General features: G+C 47.0%; 1 protein-coding gene across 2 annotated transcripts in view; it reads right to left on the minus strand.

Annotated features, from left to right (window-relative positions):
- The window catches only part of MMP12 (matrix metallopeptidase 12), a 45175-nt gene that overhangs the window by 6289 nt on the left and 14978 nt on the right, over positions 1–23908 (minus strand). The window contains exons 1-6 of one of the 2 annotated variants that reach the window (XM_040460799.1): positions 6611–6743; positions 4964–5211; positions 4214–4362; positions 4001–4126; positions 1555–1716; positions 915–1038 (exon numbers count right to left, since the gene is read on the minus strand). In XM_040460799.1, the coding sequence (XP_040316733.1) occupies positions 915–1038; positions 1555–1716; positions 4001–4126; positions 4214–4362; positions 4964–5211; positions 6611–6715 (914 nt within the window). In that variant the 5' untranslated portion in view covers positions 6716–6743. Of the gene's footprint in view, positions 1–914; positions 1039–1554; positions 1717–4000; positions 4127–4213; positions 4363–4963; positions 5212–6610; positions 6744–23908 lie in introns of those variants that run through there. The other variant, XM_040460800.1, reaches the window with a different exon arrangement.

The following is a 23908-nucleotide window of genomic DNA, read 5'->3' on the forward strand; positions in this document are numbered from 1 at the left end:
CCTAGAGCATATCAGGCTAAGGGAAGGGAGTCAGGCAGAGAAAGAAACATCATGTGATTTCACTTAGATGTGGAGTCTACAAAACAACAAAAACAAATGAACAAACAAAACAGAAGAGAAGCAGACTCACAGATACAAACTGATGGCTGCCAGAGGGGAGTCAGTCAGGGGTAGACAAAATAGCTGGAGGGGATCCAGAGGCATAAACTTCGGTGATGAAATAAGTAAGACACAGACAGGTAACGTACAGCATAAGGAATACAGTCAATAATGTTGTAAGAACTTTAAGTGGTGACAGATGGTAACTAGACTTACTCTGGGGACCTTTGGTAATATACATAAATAGCCAATTACTGTGTTGAGCACCTGAAACTAATACGATGTTGTATGTCAATTACTCTTCCATTTAAAAAATGGAGAATATTCGTCCCATCCATCAAATACTAATTTTCTCCACTCCTCATACCTCCAATACCTGCTTCAATCTGTGCTCTAAGGCAGAAACCATTCTGTTATCCTGGAATTACTTTCTCTGTCATCAAGAATCAAGACTTTTAATAGGTACTGTCACACCTGTAGTCCCAGACTCAACCATTTTTACCTGTGATTAAAATAGCCTTGTTCCACTTCTTCCTGTCTTGTCTTTCCTCACCCCAGATTCATACTGTAAATCCTTTTTTTTTTTTTTTTTTTTACTTACAAATCTTATCATTAAACACAAATGCAACCACACCATTCTCTTCCTTCAAAACCTTCAGGCTGTCTACTTCCTACAGAATTCAGTCCAAGTCCCTCTTCATTTTCATCTACGTCATTCTCTATCATTTTCCACGATTCTCTGACCAAAAAAAAAAATAAATAAATCCAAGGACAGAGCCTCCCATATTGGCTAGAGGTAAGGAGGATTCTTCTACCTGTCTTTAAAGAAAATGATTTTATTTCCCACAGTAGTGGCAGCGTCAAGACTCAGACTGGGGTTGCAGGGGGCCGATTCTGTAGTGTCAGGATGTGATGGGGGTTGGCGCCTTTCTGGACCTCCTGAAAAATACATTTCAAGAAGCATTAGGGAAAAAAATCTGCATTTTAGCTGCTAAAGGGAAGAATCATTCTTTTACAACATTCACTTTTCGGGATGAGAAATGCATAAAAAGCAACTTAGGCTTCCTATAATATTCATAGGAAGCATATAATAAAGATCTTTCTCCCACGTGGTTGCAACATCATGGGAGGGGAAAAATCTGATCACTCCAGTTTTCCTGTTCCGGTCAGATTATTTCCCTGTGTGCCTTCGTCAAAGGCGATGGTATGTTGGACAGAAAGAACACGCTTGAGGCCAGAAGACTCAGAATGTGCCCCTGTCACTGGCATTAGCACACCGGGTCTCCGTGCTTTTCTGTAAAATGAAGATAATATCTGGGTGACCTACCTCACAGGGTTTTCAGGGGGCTCAAGAGAAAAGATCCATGTTAAAGTTTTTTCAGATGCAGATATTATGAGACTATTCATGAGAGTGAGTATCTTTGCGAAGCAAAATGGTAAAGCAATTCGACTCACCATAGAGAGACTGAATGCCACGTACGTCATCAGAAGAGAGGCGAAAGGTGTTGGGGTCAACGTAACTGTAAGTAGGGAACATTATGGCTTTTGGATCACTGGAATGGCCAAGACCCAAGGAATGGCCAAGCTCATGAACAGCAACTAGGAACAAGTTTGTGCCTAAGAGGAAATCAGAGGGGGGGAAAGAGCAGTGAAATATATTTGCTTCCAGAGGACAATGACACAACTGAAATCTGACACAATGAAAGGGACGCATTTGCGAATACTTTACTTATTTCCTTTCTCTCTTACATAAGGTTTTTTGATGTCAGCACTATTGACTTTATAGGCCAGATAATCCCTTGTTGTTAGGGCTGTCCTGTGTATCACAGATGTCTAGAAATCTCTGGGTCTGCCACATAAAATTCTTTCTTGTTTTTTAACGTTTATTCATTTTTGAGAGAGAGATAGAGAGCGTGAGCAAGGGAGGGGCAGAGAGAGGGGGACAGAATATCTGAAGCAGGTTCTGTGCTGACAGCAGAGAGCCCCTTGTGGAGCTCGAACCCACAAACCGCGAGATCATGACCTGAGCCAAAGTCGGACGCTTAGCCGACTGAGCCACCCAGGTGCCCTCGGGTTTGCCACTTAAATTCAAGTAGCATACTCCCTCCACTTTGACAACCAAAAATGTCTCTCCACACCATCAAATTTCCCGTTGGGGGCAAAAAGGATCACAGCAGCAGCTCACATGACATGTGTTCTGTCGCGAACACTTCTAGAATGTTGTCTTGTCGCTGTGTTTACTGGTTCTCACCACTTCTACAACATTCCCGTTCCATTCCGCAGGTATGCTTGATCAGACTTTAGTGGATATGGAAATGTCTTTACTAACCATCCTTTACTAAACCCAAAGAAAAGGCCAAATTAAGTTCCAGGTCCTCTGAGCCACCAAGGAATGTATCATACCCTGTCTGTTCCTTGCGAAACTCGAAAGGAAGCCAGCACTCAGTCTATTTACGGACGAGGACACAGTATCAGCAAGATTAATGGACCAAATTAAGGGCTTGAACCAAGAATCAAATCTAAATGTCTTGGCTCAAAAGCTCCTTTTTTTTACTATACATGACTCAAAATGAAGGCAAAGTCTATGCTTACAATGTAGACACGGTGACGTCACCAAGTTACAGTCTCACCTGTTCATTTTTTCTGTATGTTCTAGGGAGATGCACATTTGTAGGGAAGAGAGAAGGGTCGTCTCCTTTCTCTCACATTTCTCAGTTTTCAGAAGATTTGACTAGCTCCGGACTGTTATGATTTTTTTTTTTTAAATCTCTGTTCTACTCCCACGCCTTCATTTTTATCTTTCTTTTTCTACGGCACAACTGAAGCTCAGAAAAATAGATTTTCCCAGAGTCACACGCCATTTAGCTGCAGGGTGTGGCCAGTACCCAAGAGCGAGCATCTCTGGGGGGGTCTTCAGGAACACAGACCCCCTAAGCATTCCCTCTAACACTGGGCTGAGCAACTAACTCACTTCTCTCCAATAATGAGAAAGAACCAAAGACTCATTCTCTGCATTCTGCCTAAAACCGGGAAAAGTAAACAAAACCTATTACACTTTGACCTAAATCCTAAATTTATCCTAGTCTCCATCCCTGTAATGTGTTGCGCAGAAGACCACCACCGGTTCTTATCTCAAAATCCTGGGTGTCTGTCTGTCCTCTGTTTCCCACCCCATCGTGTGCTTTTTGTCTCAGTGCAAAACTCCTCTTCTCGATAAAGAACTTAATAAGCCTTGGGGCATGCATCAGACTAAAACAAACAGCCTTTCTGGTCTGTAAAAACATTGCCATCCGATGCATGTAGTATCGGCCAGAGAGAGGGGGATGCTGAGAGGAGCTCAATCTTGAAGACCTTCCTTCCAATCACTTCCCTCGTGAGTCAGTCATACAGCATAGAATTTCCCACAGAGAGATTAGGAAGGTTTGTGATAGGATGGTTTGAATTTTCCAGTGGGTAGTGATTCCTTCAAACAGGGGAGAGTAGTTGTTCCTCTTCCCCAACTGCCTGAGAGGGATGGTGAGTTACAGCCTCCTCCGTAAATACACACAAGGTATTGCTTTGTTCAAGGGTCAGCTGGGCAACCCAAAATTTCTATCCCGGAAGCTCAGGAGACTATGTGACCATATAACCTTGTGTTTTGCGACAGGCATTTCTAAACTTTCTATTATAGAACTTCATCTTTCTGCGCCACTAGAAACCTGAGGAAACGTCAGCATATGATGACATGTGTGGATGACCACGTACATGAGGACGGCTGTATGCCCAGGGTTGGCATCTGCTTTTGCTGGACTTCACGGACTGTGCCGTCAAGAACTGACCGCCTAAATGCTTTTACCTTCCCAAACTATGGCTTCTCAGCTTCCCGAGTTCACACTCCGGGTGAGCTTTTATTTTTGCCTACCTCTGTAGTTCGCAGTCCAGGTTTCAGCCTCGTCGAAATGTGTGTCTCCCCCAATACCGGGTCCGGGTCCGAAAGCATGGGCTATGGTTCCCCCTCTGCCGTCAAAAGGATTGAAGTCTCCATGAGCTTTTGAAAGAGTAAAGACAATTAGTCCTTCTTTACAGACAACAGGTCATGCCAATGAGACAGATGAAAGAAGTCCACCTCCTTTACCTCCAGAGGCAAATCCGATCATAATGTCAGCCTCTCCTGAGTGAATTTTCCTGAATTTCAGGGGAGTCACATCACTCCATACTTGAAAAGCTTTTTGGATGGCATAGTCAACATCTGCAGGCTTCATGTCAGGAGTGTAACTGTTGATTCTGTATGAGAGGGAGAGGGAGAGGGAGAGGGAGAGGGAGAGGGAGAGAAATATATGGGAACCATGTGTTAGTTCTTATTGTGACACCTCACTTCTGTCTGCATCGCTGGAGAAAGAATCACCTCGTAAACCGATACTCTGGATAACCAAACCCCACATCATTAACTACTAAAACATGTATCCTTGGACAGCTTCCTCCTGAAACAGAATCTAACTGGATTTCTTCTCATTTATGATTGATGGGTTTTCTCTGCGAAGGACTTACATTCATAGAAGCCTATGCCTTTTGTCCCCACTCCCAGACGTCTGGATTTATCCGCCTTGACTATCCTATAAAATGCTCTCTTGTCTCTTGTTTATCATAGATACAGCTTAATTCTCCTTTTATTTGAAGGCTTTCTACTCTGCTCTGGGTGGACAAGCCAAACAGTCCCTCTTTGAGCGAACAATCCCTCTTCCAGGAAGAACGAATTTTAACACAGGGATGGCGTTGACAATCGAGAGAGGCTTCTCACCTACTCTCAGACTTGGGGCTATATCTAAATGGTTCGGGCTTCTGGAAGTCAGACCTCAGGGAAAGGAGAAAACCGCCGCGATGTTACCTGTAGGTGAGAAAGCGTTTCCTCCACACTGGCCTCCCTGCCAGTGTCCTGAACTCGTGGACATCAGGAACCCCACATCGGGGCATGTGCATCATGTCCAGAGTAGAGGCGTCCAGTCTCCCAGTCACTTTCAGCCCCAAGAACTGCTGCATTTCCTGAAGTTTATTCTTCATCAAGTTCGGACCGACTTTCATTTTTGTCACTGGAACTCCATCCATGACAAAACCGTAAAAGGATGCCAGGTACCTCTGGAAAGATGTACTTCGTTAGATGCTCTACTTTAGTTAGACGCTCTACTACACGGAAAGGATTCTGAGGCACCTCTGTATATATGACTCAACGGTACACTGATGCTTCTGAACCAGGTATCAGACAATTAATTATAATGAGAAAAAAATCTTTATTTTCTGTGCCGTCAAGGTGAAGTCATAAACCATTAGCGATATTGACTGCTGGAAGCCCACTGAAAACACCTTGATGTCTCCCTACCTCTCTGAACGGGCTTCTATTTTTTTTAAATATATTTCATGGGGCGCCTGGGTGGCGCAGTCGGTTAAGCGTCCGACTTCAGCCAGGTCACGATCTCGCGGTCCGGGAGTTCGAGCCCCACGTCGGGCTCTGGGCGGATGGCTTGGAGCCTGGAGCCTGTTTCCGATTCTGTGTCTCCCTCTCTCTCTGCCCCTCCCCCGTTCATGCTCTGTCTCTCTCTGTCCCAAAAATAAATAAACGTTGAAAAAAAAATTAAAAAAAAATAAATAAAATATATTTCAGCATCTAGCACATCACAGCATCAAGTAAAGAGCAAGACCTTCATTGTCAGGATGCACAAATTATTAGTTTAAGTTGGGATAAAATTTTCCTGCTTACAAATCCAAAGCTCAACACAACGGACAACCACGACAAGTTCAAAGTGAAAAGAGTCTTGGAAAACGGGGAGAGCATCCAAACTCATAATTAGAGGAAAGAGACAGATGGAAAAAAAAAAATCCTGTTTTTTATTTTTAATTTTTTTTAACGTTTTTTTATTTTTGAGACAGAGAGAGACAGAGCATGAATGGGAGAGGGTCAGAGAGAGGGAGACACAGAATCTGAAACAGGCTCCAGGCTCCGAGCTGTCAGCACAGAGCCCGATGTGGGGCTCGAACTCATGGACCGTGAAATCATGACCTGAGCCGAAGTTGGCTGCTTAACCGACTGAGCCACTCAGGCACCCCAAAAAATCCTGTTTTTAAAAAAAAGCTCATGAAGAAACAGCTGGGATGACTGAAGGTAACAAGTCGTCTTGAAAGATCATGGTGGGCTGAAGCGGTTAAATAATGAAGCCACTGTTTAAACCTCAGATTGTTAAATGACATTAAACGATGATTGTAAAACACGGACCAGATGTACGACTCCAATTATTTTTTAACTAAAATTCTTTGGCCACAGCATTTTAGCAAAAGAAACAAAGTCACCCCCCAATTTTATAAAACTTTCAAAACCAGTACTTCTCCTACATTCGTCTGTGGCAAAGAAAAATACAGCGTTCAAAGCAAAGAGCCGCCTAAACCAGTTTGCAACTAGTCCGTGTCAAGAGAAAACTGGTCAATGTGATCAATTTTGAAGACAAAAGTCAGGCTTCGTAAATGCTGTGGGGTCAGTACTTACTTCAGCGAAGAGCACATCATTCTCCTCAGAGCCTGTGGAGTTAGTCAGAGGAACGGCTCCAGAGGCAGTGGCCTGTAGGACCAGCATCAACAGAGGAAACTTCATTCTCCACTTCTGAAGGGTTCTCCCCAACTAACCCAGTTCCTCCTCCGTGCAAAGTTCCTCAAATGTCCCTGCTTATATAGCCCTCAGGCCCTGTTCTGTGAATATGAAATCCTGAGTGACTCACAGTTGATATCATCCCTTGACTTATCTCAAAAACCCGCAAACACCAAGCACAGATATTTTTCTAGGACCAACAATGGGTCAAGTAGCACCGAACTCATGACTCAGGCAATTCAGAGTATATTTCCTCAAAATAAAGAGGCTCTATGAAATAAGGCATTATATGAGGACCACTAAGCACTACAATGTTACAGTAACTTAGAAACTTGGGTCTAGAAAGCTCAGTGTCTGAATTTTTGCTATAATAATTTCCTTTTATTTATTATAGGCAAAATAAGCTTTTTAAAAAACATGTAAAAAGTTGCATGCATAAAGGCCTTTTTTCTAACTTGGAAGAATCCTCTCCAAGCTGAGTCTAGCTCCCTAGAGAACTGTGATGTATGGAGACATCGTGTTGAACAAGGAAAGGTCTGTAACATCGCGATGCTTTGATGTTTTGTTCTGCGTGCCGGCTGTGGAGACAGATCCCAGAGGCGGATCCCCGTGCCTCCCTAACTGGCTGGAGTCAGCAGCTTACGGTCAACTGTGTAGGGGGAAACGTTTGCTCCCGGAATCGATCTCCCTCTCCGCTCAGCTCCCCCCTTTTCCCTTGATGTGGTTGCTCTGCTCGCACAGCATCTGCCTCTCGGTCAGTAGGGAATGCTCGAAGACGAGCATTAGATTCCATCTCAGAATCCAGGAATAAACCACGATGGTGGAAGCGTGAGCGGTGGGGCTGTCCCCCAATTCTGTGCGAACGGTCTGGTGTGGAGGGGTCGCATGACACTGGGTTAGGGTTCAGCCATTGCTGTCACCCACCTCCCAGTGGGTCCCCAGCACTTCCCTGAGGCTGATGCTCCGGGAAAACAAGGGATGTGTCTGCCCTACAGCCGGCATCCCACCTCCAACTCTGCCCTTTCAGGCGCTCTGATTTGACCTCTAGGATCTTCAGCTGTTTCGTCTGAAATGAGGCTGATAACCTTCACCTCCTTATGCTTTTGTGATGATTACACAAGACGGTGTATTATAAATACCAGCGCATAGTCGTATTATCCGTCTATAGTGGTATAGACGAATATTCATGTCCTTTCTCTCGGCCCAAAAGGAGAGCATCATGCACCTTCAGGGTGCACCCAGGTGAGGCTGTATGCCCCACGAAAACGAGGATCAAGCACAAGTGCTGGAAGGCAGTTCTGTCAGATACTGAACTTAAGAATCATTGGAGAAGCATGATGGTCTGTCTAGGAAGAGGCAGAACATGGGATTTAGAGCAAACATGGGAGGGGCTGGCTCTTTGGCCGCAGAGCGGTGCCCCATGAGGGCAGGGTCTGGCTGCGTTGTTCAGCCCTGTATTTCTGGTGCCTAAAACCACCTTGAGGTTAGTAGGTGCTCAAGAAATAGGTATGGAGCAATCTCGTTGGAGAATAGGGCCGGTAGAACAACAGTAGTGAACTGTCTTTGTGGGAGCCGTTGTTACACAGCACGTGTGCCCCTAAACCTCACTTGAAAGCACACGAGAACCCGTCATATTCCTAAGCAGGAAGGGGTCGGGTACGGGGAAGACTTTCAGGAAGTCTAGAAAGCGTAGGATGTAAAATACAAGGTAAAAGCCGCCCAACTACAAAGGAAGTGAAAAATGTCCTCACTGGAAGCTGTCTTTAAAAGCAAAAAACAAAACAAAACAAAAAAAACTGGGGTAGCTCGTGGCTTAGTAGGTTAAGTGTCCGACTTTAGCTCAGGTCATAATCTCACGGTTTGCGGGTTTGAGCGCCACATCAGGCTCTGCGCTGACAGCGTGGAGCCTGCTTGGGACTCTGTCTCTCTCTCCCTCTCTCTCTGCCCCTCCCCCACTTGCTCCCAATCTCTCTCAAAAATAAACAAACATTAAAAAAAAAAACAAAACCCTATACTCAAATTGTAATAGTTTCTGGTCTTGGCTTATCAAATGCCCCAAATGGGTTAAGTATGAGCGATAAGGGCCATTTGGGCAGCCATTGAATGTTACAGGGGGTGCGACCTTAGGTTCAGGGGTCAAGTCAACAAGCTTGAGAATCTGAGCTCATGTCACGATCTTTCACAATCACTGATCTCTTTAGGACTTAATGTCTTCGTTTGTGAAACTGGAATAAAAATAGCAGCTACCCGCAGAGTTGTTACCAGGATTACCTTAAATTACAGGGAAAAGTACTTAGTCTAATGCCTGACACACCTTATGGTTTCAGTGAGACTTCAGGAAGTCTTGCTTCCTTTACTGCACGCTTAGGCGAGACACTTAAAAGAGGGTGGTATTGGGGACGAGAAGGGAAATCACGTGCATGTCCAGACCTCCCTCCCACGTTAGGGTCACAAAAAGATGGTGATCCAGGCCCAGCCTGGGAGCTGAGGGTCCCAGCAAGCACATGGCTTCCAGGGGATGCACTGAGGGGGGTCAGAATCAAGGGCAACGCTCCCTGTAAAGAACAGTGTGTCTGGGGCGCCTGGGTGGCTCAGTTGGTTAAGCGTCCGACTTCGACTCAGGGCACGATCTCGCGGTCCGTGAGTTCGAGCCCCGCGTCGGGCTCTGGGCTGACGGCTCGGAGCCTGGAGCCTGTTTACGATTCTGTGTCTCCCTCTCTCTCTGCCCCTCCCCCGTTCATGCTCTGTCTCTCTCTGTCCCAAAAATAAATAAACGTTGAAAAAAAAATTAAAAAAAAAAAAAAAAAAAAGAACAGTGTGTCTACGCAAGTACAGAAAGTACCCCAGGTCGGAGACCCTCATAACGGGGACAACTTGCTGGAAAGACCTTCTTATTGAAAAGCAGATCCAACAGCACAAAGCTTCCCTATTACGCTGTTTCCCTCCTGAGCCAGATACCAGGACATTCTGAGGCATGTCCCCGATATAATCACCTTCAACTATTCGGGGCGTTGTCCCTAAGGATCTAGAGGCAAAGGGCAGTGTGGTCATCGGTGAGGACCAGGGAGGAGACACGTTCCCCAAATATAGAAAAAAATCCCCCAGCTGACCCTTTCACCAATTGCGGGGAGAAAACTTCGGCTAGTTAATCCTCTCCTTTTATGGATGAAAAACTGGGAGTCCAGAGAAAGGAAGTGAATTGCCTGAGGATGCATCAGGGAGGTCTCCTGACTGCCCTGACTTGTTGTTACAACAGCCATGGTTCTGTTACACCTCACGGGTTTTTCTGCAGAGTTCCGTCTTCCCGGGGTTATCTTACTACCACAAACCACTACGCGTGTCCCTGTGATGCCCTCAGTCCTTTCTGTTGAAGCCACGCTCTCCCCTTGGCTGCCGTGGGGCCCGGAAGAAGCAGACAGCCTGAGACGCCGCAGGGGATCTGGATGCCCAGCAAGGTGGCAGGCCCCGTCCGTCCCTGGAGAATCACCTCGGCACCCCTCCCCCCTGCCCTGGCCCGGGCAGTGGCCACTGCCAAGGTGGCTAGCTGCCAGAGCCCCCCAAGAACTGGCCCAGAGCACCCCCGAGAAGCGCGACGTGAAGAGTCAACCAGTTGTGCGCACTTAAACCTAACTTCTCCGTGTCCCTGCTTCGTTTCCTTCATGGGTAAAGCGGGGACGATATTAAGGTTGTGTAAAGAACAAATGACATAATTCGTGAAAAGCATTCATCTTCCTATGACAGCACCTCAAAAATGTTCATTCTTCGCCTTTTCCCTTTCCCTCTTGTCCCTGAATGTCGGTCATGTTAGGGTTGGGTTAGACCCGCTAACTTTTTCCACTTGGGAGAAGAGTTCACCTAAAGACCAATTTTCACCCACAAGAGTATCCACGTACATCCAGCACTGAATCGAAAACAGCCTGGAGAAGAGTGGATGTTGGTGGGGGAGACAGCTTGAAGAGTCCCCTCCACCTTCTTCCAGAATGACCCGGAACTTGACCCGACCTGGAGCTGCTACTAAGCCCTAAGGCAGAGAATGTCAGAGTGACTGGTCAGAAATCTGCTGCCTTCAAATGGCTGCTCGGCCCCGCATCGTACCCCTGAGTTCACCAACCCCAAGCGGAAGGTTGTGGCGTGTTGGTGAGAAACCCAGAGCGTGTTGGGTTCGGGAGTGGGGCCGGCCCCACGGGGTGCAGCCCACAGAAGGGGCGCAGAGGGAGGAAACACGGAAGGTGAAGGTCGCCATGGTTTCTTTCCGTGGTCCCTTTCCTCCCCCCTGCAAGTGGCTCCCCCTCAAGCGACCATAAGCCAAGGCACAAACTGCAGCAGGAAGCCAATGTCTGACGCGCACATCACAGAGCAGACATAGTGTGAGAACATAAACACGCGTGCTGTTAGCTGTCTATTTTCCTGTTCTTGCTCTCCAACAACACGGTAAATACCCAGGGGTGGAGATAAGGACGCAGATATCTCCCCACTGGCTTCAGTTGTAAGGCCTGGCTTCACAGGAGGTTCAAAGCTTGGGAAAGAGACTTGGCCTCAGACCTCGGCTACGCGACCTACGCACCGTGTGGCTTTGGGCAAGTCATTAACATGCAGCTCCCCGATCCATAAACGACTGTTGGGAGGATGAAATAAGACGATGCGTGGAACCGCCGGGCACTGCTCCCGGCACCTGAACGGTCTGTCCGTAACCTCTTGTGCCACCCACGCAGGGCCCCCCATAAACAGACAGTTGAGACCTTTCCCCATGAAATGTTCACACCAGAGATAAACTGTATCTGTTCAGGGGCGCCTCGGTGGTTGAGCGTCTGACTTCGGCTCAGGTCATGATCTCGCGGTTTGTGGGCTCGAGTCCCGTGTCAGGCTCTGTGCTGACAGCTCCGAGCCTGGAGCCTGCTTCGGATTCTGTGTCTCCCTCTTTCTCTCTGCCCTTCCCCCACTCACTCTCTGCCCCTCAAAAATAAATATATGTTAAAAACATTTTTTTAAACTGTATCTGTTCATATGCCACATGGATGTCTGTCCTTTATACATAAAAAATAAGATTTTTTTGCCCCCAGGGACCAATTTCACCCACTGAGGAGTGCACTGCTCCGCTGAGAATGTATGTCCTGTATGGCGCATACTCCACACTCCCGGGTCGGTACCAGACCTGTGATGCCACTTCTGCCTGGCTAACACGACACCTCACGGCTGACCTAGGCAGTCTCTGGAGGAGCGCATCAAGCCCAGAGGCCTGGATCTCAGAGGGACTCTTTAGGCCACAGAAGGCAAAGCTGTTGAAGCGTCATTGAAACGTATCTGCATCCGCAGAAAAGACGGACTGGCTGTATTTGTGGGCCAGATCAACGCAGAGGGAAAACAAACCAGTGGAGAGAGAGAGGGGAAGAGATTAGAGAGAATCCGCACAGTTCCCTTCGAGAGTGGGACAAGGTAATTTTTAAACTACGTGATGTTTTCCTATGTTTCTCTCCTTTCCTTCGAGCTCCACTCAAGCCGCCAGCCAACTCTGGGGTTTTTGCCTCAACCTTTGTGACACTGAACATATTATTCTCATTCTGACTTTTTCCCAAGAATCGAAATCCCCCAAAATGGTTACCGTTTGGGAAGAGAGGGATGTTTTCTTCACCGAGCCAGTGCCGGAGGTGGTTGGGGAGCCTATGGGTTCCGGGCACCATGATGAACTGGGCCCCGCTCAGTGGGATGAGGTGGGACCACGGAAGCTATCATCGCAAGGTGCAGCAACGAAGTGAAACCCCGGGCCTGAGGCTCTGGCTCCCCTCAGGGGTCCGGGTCCTGTGGCCACAGGTGCCACAGGCAGCAGAAGTCAAGAGCACACGGGCTGGGCGAATCGATACGGAGGGCGCGGAATGCCAGCATGACTGACTGAATTTCCTGCCAGTCCAATGATGTGGAAGCTCAGACTTGAAGTTAAAAATTTAAAAACGATCGTCCCTGGCACAGCTGGACTGAGGTTCATGCGGGCTACATGTACCAGCTACTTAACACGATCCTTTCTGCAGAGTGGGTGTGGCCTATCATCACCATCATCATCGTTGCTGCTATCAGCATACTTTAAGCACAATTTTTTGAATATTTTGTCTATCTTTTCCAGAAAGTGTATATATTTTATTAACTAGCGATTGTTGTAGACCCTGTCTTAGCCCTCAAAGAACACAAAAGGATAGTGTTACTAAACAATCAATACCTAGGCATCTGAGTTTAGAGGAATTCAAATAGAAACATGGAGGCATCAACATAGCCCAGGTCCTCTGGGTCCTCTAGCCTGGACCTAGAGGAGGCACGGGCTCACATTTCCGCAGCAGGAGTCTCTCGTCTATGCATGTCCTTAAATCAGGGATGATCCCAGGCAAACTTAATGAAATATCAAGATGCCTGCCCACCTCAATTCCTGAGCCGTTTCCATCCAAACAAGTTAGAGCCCTCGGAAGCCTCTCTTGCTCTCAGCTGCCTTTCAACAAACTTTTCTACCAGATATTGTTCGAGGTCCCCTGAAAGAGCTACAGTATCATGGACCTTTTCATTGCCATAAAGCACTCTAAAAGACATAAAGAACTTCAAGATATTGACCTAAGACTCTCCGCTGGAAAAACGTGGAGTCCTAACCAGTCTCTACTGGAAGATTCGGAATCAGCACAACTAGCCTGTGAGGGAGACGGTTTCTGAGTGAGGACTCTTCCATTGGAAGCCCTCTTATTATCCCAAGTTGGGATATGCCAGAGTCGTGACCCAAAGTGCACCGTATGGGATCCTGCTGGACAATGACATGGGCCCACACAGAGAAGGGAAGGAGGGTACCTAGGGAAGGGAAGGCAAAAAGAAGGACGGGGACACACACACACACACACACAAGGAGGAACCGAAGGAAGCCACCCGGGCATGGCTTTACAAAATTCCGTGTGGAACACTCTCTGTGCATGACGGCTACCTAACGTAACTTAGACAAACACAGAGAAAGATAGGCTCTTCCTTAGCACCAAGGAAATTCATGAAGTCAAGTTTCATATCTTAGTTTCACTATGAATAACAAAGCTCTTGGGATTTCCAACCCAAGGTGGCCCTAAAAAGATCTATTCGGTGGAGACAGCAAGGAACTTCCTCCTTTCCAACACCAACTCGATCAGATGATTAATAAGTCCTGCAAGGAAGCATGAATCATGCTGAGAATTCATTTTACAAATGGAAAATATCTCACAGTGAGTGACAATAATGTCTAAACAACCATGATTTAGGCATCCGTCAAGGAAGTTCAAGAAGGTCCCTTATACATCTAATCACATTCTTGTCTGCTTCTGGAAAGACCAATCCTGCTGTTCATCAGCCCCAGGGAAGCTGGCCTTCCGGTGCCTGTCCACAGGTATGTTCTGGTCACACACCACCCACGAAGCCCACTCCTTTGCTTCAAGCCCTGCTCAAGCCTCTAGCACATTCTGTTTCTCGTTTCCACATTTGGGACCGAGCAGATGATCCTCCTTCTGACTTCTTTCCCGGAGCCTAATTCCACTGAAGGAAACCAGATTATGTCACCCCAAAATACGTCTCTTTGGCATGAAAACTGTTTTGGGCTGAAGACGATTAAGCAACGGCAAAGGCAGAAAAAGTTCCCCCTTTTCTGCCTAAGGGCAAGATCCAAATCCTCCTTTTACCGGAGTCAGAAGCCCGCACACACAAACCTCACTCCATTAACTTCCCCCCACGTTTACCTTCCCACAGCTTGCCACCCTGGGAACACTAAAACTGTTTTTCTCTGTCTTGTCATTTCTCTGCAAACATACTGTTCTTTGTTGAACATGGACGTACGCTGGACTTCTAAGCCAGCGTTCCGAGTTACTTCTCTTCTAGGTTTTTGCTGTGTGCAGTCCACAGCTGCTGCCTTTCTCTTGGGAAGTCTCTCTTACTGTTCAAGAGCTCCGGCTGAACGCCTAAGGTGAATAGAGGTGAAGTTCTGCCTCCCCTACACCACTAATGTGGACTTAGTGGGTTTCATCTCAACTTTTAATCTAGTCCGTTGGTGCCAACGACATGCCATTTCCTTGTTGAATCTGCCCAAACAAGTTACAAGACACAGAGACCAGGATTTATGTGCTTTCTATGTCCAAGTTCTTTACATAATACTTTTTTTAAGTTATTATCTTGAGAGAGGGAAAGCACGGGGCAAGGGCAGAGAGAGAGACAGAGAGAATCCCAAGTAGAGAATTTCTGTGCTGACAGGGCAGAGCCTGATGCGGGACGTGATCCCACGGACTGTGAGATCACGACCTGAGCCAAAATCAAGAGTCGGGCACCCCCTGAACATAATTAATTTAATGGCTACTGGATTTATACACCGAGAATGAGAACTGCCACCTGAAATAGAAATAAGCCAATATTTTTCATTTTATCACGAGGAAATTTAAATGTTTTTCTCTGATTATATAATAACGCATGCGAGTCATAAAATATTTGAACTACAAAAGATATAAGGAAAAGAATGGGGCTCAACTTTGTGAAACATGAAGAACAGAACATCAGTCAACGTTCCATGCGTGAGATCACTGCTACTGTGGTCGCCGTGCTTTGCATGTCTCCGTGCGTAAATGCACACGCAGCTGAGTCCATTCAGAAGACTTCATACCGTGCATGCAACTTATATTACGGACACCTTCTTTTTTCAGGGCAGGGGCCTTGTTTGTTAGTGTGTTTCACACGTGTGCCCCTCGTTTCTTCTCTCTCCACTGAATAACTCACCTCTTCCTGCTCTCTGGTTCCTCTTCATTAACAATCCAGATACAGACTTCTATATTTTTCCTTCTACATATATTCTGTATTTTTCCTTCTTGATCATATTGTATCGTTAAAAAGCCATTCATGAATCGGGCAGCATCCCATCCAGCATGTAGAGGGGAGCTCTACAGAAGAACTCTGTCGAGCTACAGAAAAGGAAAGTGTTTTCAGGAGTAGGAAAAAGGAAATTATTAGCAAAGGATGTGTTGTTTTAGGCGAGGTTGCCTTCCTAGGGGCCGAGGGGCAGATTACCTCCTTGTGTTGACCAGGACATTCCAGGCTGGCTATTAAGGTCACACTCCGGGCACACTTCAAACTGTAGTTAAGTTAGGTATTAAGTCCGAGTTTACTGAGTGAGGTGTTAGTGTAAGCAATGCCATTGCCACTGTGGGCCTGTGGTTTGCCTTTTAACAGAACACACACACATCTAAGGGAGAAGGAAGTTTGTCATGATTTGTTCTATGAAATGGAATTACATTACATACATTTCTCTCATTCTTGCTTTTCTCACTAATGACTGCCACACAGAAACACCTCCAGGGCCTCCAGGATAGATTCAGACCGCCCTTAAAACATCCCATTACTATACTCCAAAGTTTAGGTGCACTGCACTCTTCAAGGCTTTTCTCACTGGCACGTGTGTGCTGTTTCCAGCTCTTCCCTCCACAGAAGGGAAGGGGATCCTAAATCCACAGTACCAGAGCACTTGCCTTCCCTCTGGGTCACAGATTTGGGAAGTAATTTCTGTTCTTCTCCATATGGCTGTCTAGTGACTTTTGTGGAGCAGTGGCTCAGAACACTTGGAGATTACGAGTGTCTTCAAAAACCTCTGATGCGGTTTGTATATACGACGGAACACTACTTGGCAACGAGAAAGAATGAAATCGGGCCATTTCTAGCAACATGGATAGAACTGGAGGGTATTAGGCTAAGTGAACTGAGGCAGAGAAAGACAGATATCATATGTTTTCACTCATATGTGGATCCTGAGAAACTTAACAGAAGACCATGGGGGATGGGAAGGGGGGAAACCATAAGAAACTCTTTTTTTTTTTATTTTTTTAATTTTTTTTCCAAAGTTAAATGATCACACAAAACTAAAGGCAAAGCATGAACGGGGGAGGAGCAGAGAGAGAGGGAGACACAGAATCGGAAACAGGCTCCAGGCTCTGAGCCATCAGCCCAGAGCCTGACGCGGGGCTCGAACTCACGGAGCACGAGATCGTGACCTGGCCGAAGTCGGACGCTTAACCGACTGCGCCACCCAGGCGCCCCCATAAGAGACTCTTAAATACTGAGAACAAACTGAGGGTTGATGGGGGGTGGGGGAGAGGGGAAAGTGGGTGATGGGCATGGAGGAGGGCACCTGTTGGGGTGAGCACTGGGTGTTGCATGGAAACCAGTTTGACAATAAATCATATTAAAAAATAAATAAATAAAATAAAATAAAATTCAATCGCTAGAAAAAAAAAAACCTCAGCAAAGCGATAAAACCTCTTAGGAAAATGTACTCATCTTTTTAAAATTACTTATAATTTTAGTGGCCTTGGTCCCTGGTGAAGAATTCTTGAAATTGAGAAAAATCATGCACAGCAAAGATGATTCTGCCATGGTCCTAATCATCCCCTAAATCTCCAGACCTCTTCCTTGTGATGGTGGCCTGTAGCAGATGATGGGCTCGTACCACAGAACAAGCAGGCAGCTGACAAGGCGATGCCCACCCCCTTCTCTGTAGAAGGAGCAAGGGACCTCACAAGCCATTGGACAAATGTTCCTGCACATCCTGACATGTGTGAGCTTAGAGGCTTCTAGCAGGCGAGCGCTGCCTTCCATGCAACCTGATTAGTAAGCTCTTATCACTTGCGGGTCCCTTTATTCTCACAGACTGTCATGCCACCTGTCACTGTTGATGTTGTTTCGGTTCTCATTCTGATAGCGACAATGGGCATAATGACTCCTTAAACCCAGATCATTCAATGATGTGTAGGGGACAAGGACAGGTCCCCCCCGACACTGGTCACTTTGACATGCAGATTATTTTGAGCTGAAACGATCAGGAAGAAACTTTGAGCTTCCCCCTCACTGCCTAAAAGAATAGAGAGGACCTGTTCCAGGAAGAGAACGGTCACCACACATAACCGCGTTACGATACGAACGAGTGACAGTGGACAGGGAGGAACCCGGCGAGGCCTGTTTGTTCAAAGCCTTCTCTGCGTCCCACTCTTTCTGATCACCCAGCAAATTCTGTTACTAAACATGTCCTTTTTTTCATCCTCCTGTGAATTCATTCCTCCCCTTTGAAGGCCCCACCTCTACTGCCTTCTGCTTTTCCAGGATGACGTTTATACCTCACTGTGCCTGACTGCCTTTAGAATCTCATGTCTGTGTGGGTTCCCCACACAAACGAAATTAAATTTTGTTTTCTCCTGTGAATCTGTCTCCTGTCAATCTGATTCTTAGTCCAGTTGGAAGAATCTTAAATGGCAAAGGAAAATTTTTCTCCCCCACAGATGCACACAATCTGAATTCCCCACACCTTTGATGCTTTGCCTGTTGGCTGGAGTTCTAATGGCAAAATGTAATCCCAAACTCCAGCCAAGAGCTGCCTTCACCCCCCTGTTCCCATCTCCATAGGACAGGAAGAGCACTGGTATCACACACTGATGGGTGAGAGACCAAGAGCCTTCCTGAGTACCAGCCCCTGTTTCTGTAGTAACAATCAACAAATGGACTGGAGAGGCTAAGGTCAAAGTACTCGACTCCATGTGTCACCTCTTCCGTATGTTTCCCCTTCCTCGGGTGTCTCTTCAAAGGTAGGGGCTGGCCCAAGGCCATAGGGCATCAGGGACAGACCAGGTCAGATGTTCCACTGAGCCACGGATGGAACCCTGGTATCCACGTGTGGTATCACCATTGGAGTATCGTTTGCATTTAAGCACTATGTAATTTTCAATAACAAATGTCCTCTAAGTCACAGTTTGGTGGGATGGATCATTACTTTACAATGAAGTGAAGGGAAGGAAAATTTCTTCCTCTGACCTTCAAGGTCTTCCAGCTGGACTAAGAATTAAATTTACATGAGACAAATTAACAACTGAAAAAAACCAGTTGTATAACGTGTACGTGGAGGCCCAATAATGAAACTGAGACCCAGAGAAGAGACCGCTGCAGACAGCTGTCGTAGTTTCGAGACAAAGAAACCATAAATCTGTGAGGCGTTGACCAAGAAAGGAAAGCTGAACTGTGGGATTTTTAATTAGTAAGGAATCCTCAACAGACTTTGGACTGGGGGAGCACATCAGTGAAAAGTAACAAGGGTTGTTTACACAGCCTGCTTGGCTCTGAACGTCCCATCTCTGGTGATGAGGATGTGTCTTTACGTCCCGGTACAAGGACAGCAACTTTCACCTGGAGACGTATTCCTGTGTCCAGGGCGGCAGAGGAGGGTCTCGGCGTCCTTCCTGCACAGGCTATCTCTTAAGTAACTTATTTCAAATAACTGATATACCAAAGTGGCACATCTTGGGGCAGCCTGCCCTTGGCCCCCACACAAGAAATACACAAAGAGAAAAATGCCACCTACTGGGGTCTAAGGTGGCATAGTATTCAAGAAAACAGCGACCTCCTCACCCCAAGGAGACGAGGCATCAGTGGGGGACCACTGAACTGGTGATGTGTGACGAGGAAGGGATCCCTCAGGTCACCCACCATTCAAGCACACCAATCTGCAGCCTACGGCCGGGGTAAACCTGACGTGAAGAAGGCACAGAAGAGGAGACACGACGAAGGCAGGAGGGTCCCCAGGGAAGGAAGGGAGGGAGGAACCCGGGGAAGTTTTAGAGCTAACGACCGTGCAGATTCTATTGCTAGATGAACCTTGATCGAGTTACCTTAGGCACCACGTGAGGGAGAGTGGACAACTCAGGGGAAACCATTTTAAGAAAAGCAACTTCATGTCACAGGCTGCTGACGACAGGATATCCCAATTCCCCAAAACCCCATGTCAGAAGATGGCACACGCGAAAGTTGCCACTGAGTGGATTTTAATGAGTCAACCAAACGTTCCTGTAAGACTGGTACTGAAAAGTAACCCCAGATTCCCTGCTATACTCATACCCTGGGAAAATCCACTATTTTGATAGATCATATTGCCATTTTTTGACCTACTCCTCCTAGTTTTCTGTGGGGAAAATCTGCGCGGTGAGCAAATACTCTTAATTTCAGCTTCTCTTGTTATCGTTGGCACCCGGGCGGCCGCATCTGGCCGGGTTTCGACAGCGACAGGGATCCCTTCACATTTTCCTTGTTATTCGTGAGTGCCAGCACCTGGCTGACCTCGGCTCCTCCCGGGGCCTCTCCCGCCTCCCAGCCCTTGGCATATTTGCCCCTCAGCATCTCCCTTTGGCTTCCTTGGGAGCTCAGATGGAGGAAAGCCCATGAAGGTGGGAAAGAGGGACATCGTTGGAGCGAGTGAGGACCCAACATTCATGAGGGGGTTCTGTGCAGCAAAGCCTCGACCGGACACTGTAAACACATCATCCTGTTCCAGCCCGTCATGACCCCGAGAGAGTGATGTTATTCCCATTTTGCGGATGGGTTCCACGAAGCTCGGAGAGTTTTAACAATGTGCCAGCGGTCAACCGGCCAGTCAAGTGGAATTAGGATGTGGCGTGTCCCCATTGACCGAGCCCAGAGTCTGAAGCCTGGAAAGTTGCCTCAAAGGTCCTGCCCTAAGTCTGCAACCGTTCCCCTCATCAGAGAAACAGAGACGGATTCTCCCGGTTTGTTGTGTTCTTGTTTTTTTTTTTTGTTTTTTTTAGAAGATGCTGTATCCAGAGCAATTTTGCTTTTAGATAAAATTTGTATTGCTATGTAATATACGTACAGAGAAAAGTGTCCAAATCCTAAATCTCAAATGATTGATCTCAAAGTACCACTCATGTAACCCTAATGGGGCCATTTAACTTATTTAGTGCTTTTTTCTTCTGAAGTTTCTTAAATTTTCTAGCTATTGACTATTAAGGGACTTTTTTTATTAGTGAGACGGATTCCCAATTTTCCTCACAAAGGAATCTGGCCCGTTCACATCTGGCACCAACGAAAAAGTAGCCATTGCACAATCAGGGGTTTTTATGCCTCTGTCTCAAACAAGTGTCTCCTATGTCTCTGGCCAGGAAGATGCCATCTCACCACATGTGTCACAGCCCTGAACACACATTCCTCCCATCATCACCGCGTATGCTCGGGGGGATTGAAGGAATATGTCTGTGCTTTGAACAGTCTTTCGTGGACTTTTTTTTTTAAGTTTATTCCTTCGAGAGAGACAGAGAGAGCATCTGCAGGGAGGGGACAGAGAGAGAGGGACAGAGAAAATGCCCAACAGGCTCCACACTGTCAGCGCAGAGCCCTCCCCACATGGGGCTTGAACTCATGAAATCACGAGATGATGACCTGAGCCAAAACCAAGAGTCTGAGGCCTCACCTACTGAGCCACCATGGCGCCCCTTTCAAGGACATTTTAGCGTTCCTTGATGGCTCTCCAGGACTAAATCTGAGAGCTCTCCCAGAGGCACCACATTCCCACCACCAGAGCTGATTCTGGACAAGGCTGGGGGCTTTGCTGATGTGTTCACTGATGCACCTGTTACCCTGAGGACGAGGGGCTGCGGTTCGGAGGACACAGGTCCAGATCGAAACCCAAGCAGTGCCCCCACATGCGGGGTGGAAGCAAGGGGACGTGTGAGGAAAAGGAAGACACAGCTACAGGACCTGGAGGAAAACCATTTCCTACCGGGGCCAACAGACCGAGCTGTTCTGTGTTACACGGTGATGACTCCTGGCTGCTCCCCCAGAAAGCCCACAACCGCCAGTCCACAATCAGCATGTCTGTCCTCCCATCAACTTCTCAAGAAGTTGCTTAAAATGTGGTCACCGTGGCCAGTGCAGGGGTGAAGGCGAAGGGCAAACAAAGCCGTGTGGCCGTGTGGTGGCAGTTCTTCCGCTTTCCCAGTGAGGAGACCAGTGCCGGGTGCAGAAGACATGCCTGATAAATATTTGATGAGGGAGGAGACGAGAGCAGGACACCTCCGTTCACCCAATCTCAAAATCTTCCGTTGATTTAGCTGCGTATTAACCTCAGGTCAGCAGACGGTCCTCCCACTGGCTCACCACCGCCCCGAATCAATTTCCAGGCCCGGCCACCAAACATCCTGGTAACCACGTGCATCTCAGGCTTCCCTTTGTCCCATCTGGTCCACACGCTTGTCATTTTATACCTGGAGTCTGGACCCTCTTCTAACTGGTCTTGTAATTCCATTCTCTGTGTGAGACACGGTGTTGCCAGAAAGTTCCCACGGTCTCCATTTTACGTGGTGTCCCCTTTCTCAAGATTAATGCATCAACTAAAAGGGGCTATCTCGGAGTAGGGGGGATTACAGCTGATTTGAACTTCTTGCCTTGGGCATTGTTGTGCTTTCCAAATTTTCTAGAATACAAGTTTTATTTCAAAATTCCAAAGTATATATTTTTTAATTTTTTAAAAATGTTTTATTTATTTTTGAGACAGAGAGAGACACAGCATGAGCAGGGGAGGGGCAGAGAGAGAGACACACACACACAGAATCCGAAGCAGGCTCCAGGCCCTGAGCTGTCAGCACAGAGCCTGACATGGGGCTCGAACTCACAAACCGCAAGACCACGACCTGAGCCGAAGTCGGACGCTTAACTGACTGAGCCACCCAGGTGCCCCATATTTTTTTTTTTTAAAAGGTAATATTCTTTCAACCACTAATTCCATAAATATTTGCTGAGTGTATGCTAGGCCTGGGGTTAGGTTCTGGGGACACAGTTCTTGCTCTCAAGGGGTTCATGGTATAACGAAGGAGGCTGTCCTGGGGTAACTGCCCTGGGGGCCCTATGGGGATCAAGCAGTGAGTATGTTGCCGTGGAGTCTGGGAAACACACAGGAGGGGCAGGCAGGGCTTCCCAGAGGAAGTGTAAGGGGAGTCTTAAACCAGGCGAGCATATAGACGGAAAGCAGGGGCTGAGGCAAGTGAACTGGGAAGAGAGTGTGCAAAGCCAGAGAGAATGGCTGGAGCTGAGGGGAGTGTGTGCTTATGAATGTGCAAACATGTGTATGCATGCTTGCATGTTAAGTGTGTGCATGCATGCGTGCATGTGTGTGCGTGTGCATGTGTGTGGGTGTATGTGTGCATGCATGTGTGTTGGGGAGGGAAGGTATCTCTAGGGATGGGACTGCAGAGGAAATCAGGAGCCTCGATGATGCAACGGCTCCAATTCAATCCTAAGGGCACTAGGAGGAAATGAAGAATTTAAGCAGAGGCAGGAAAGGGTTGAATTTTGATCAGAAATGTCTTTCTGGTAGCTGCATAGACAATGCATGAGAGAAAGGCGGAGTTGTAGCCCAGTTTTGCAAGGTCAAATTTCTTGGTCATTCAAAGTATGACAAAGACATCTCTCTGATCTGGCCCCTCCCTTCTTTTGCGGACTTCTCCCACATGACCCAGGAAGGGTATGAAATACCCACCTGAGATGGGAGTGTCCCCAGTGGTGGGTGTGGCGGTACTGGGTGATTTTCTGGGGGTGGGGGGAAAGCTTCCTTTCCATCTAGGTGAACCCCTAAATACTTACCAGAGGATCACCCTATTAGCTCACAAAGTATACTCCCTCTTAAAGGCTCATTCCTTAATGTGAACCAAAGCTTTTATCAGTTATTTTTACTTCAATTTGAAACAATCTTAGATTCTTTTTTGGTGATTCGATAGATGCTTTTTTTCTGCTTTAATCCTCTTTTGTCCTAGCCAGAGGACAATGATGACATGGTTTACTGTCCTACAGGACAATAAAACCACCACCATCGGGGTTATCTTTCCTACTGGACAGAAACCACTGATAGTGCTGAGAGGCAAAAATTATAAATTAACACGTTGCTTCTCTAAGCCTAGATTTTAATCAATAGTGAATAACAGTCCAATAAAATTGCATTCTCCTACCTGATTAAATAACCCATGGGCAGACCCGTCACACGATGCCCTGATAGGACACTAAAAGGACACGCTGTCTTCTGCCCGAGTTACAAGTTTTGTCATTTTTTTTTAAATTTTTTTTTCAACGTTTATTTATTTTTGGGACAGAGAGAGACAGAGCATGAACGGGGGAGGGACAGAGAGAGAGGGAGACACAGAATCGGAAACAGGCTCCAGGCTCCGAGCCATCAGCCCAGAGCCCGACGCGGGGCTCGAACTCACGGACCGCGAGATCGTGACCCGGCTGAAGTCAGACGCTTCACCGACTGCGCCACCCAGGCGCCCCAAGTTTTGTCATTTTTTAAAACAAAGGCTTTGTTCCCAGAAAATGTCAAGAGGTGAGAATGCCTATAGGTTCTTGGGCCTGTGT

The sequence above is a fragment of the Herpailurus yagouaroundi genome, unplaced genomic scaffold (assembly GCF_014898765.1).
Source record: "Herpailurus yagouaroundi ecotype Mexico unplaced genomic scaffold, PumYag 251, whole genome shotgun sequence".
Lineage (NCBI taxonomy): Eukaryota > Metazoa > Chordata > Mammalia > Carnivora > Felidae > Herpailurus > Herpailurus yagouaroundi.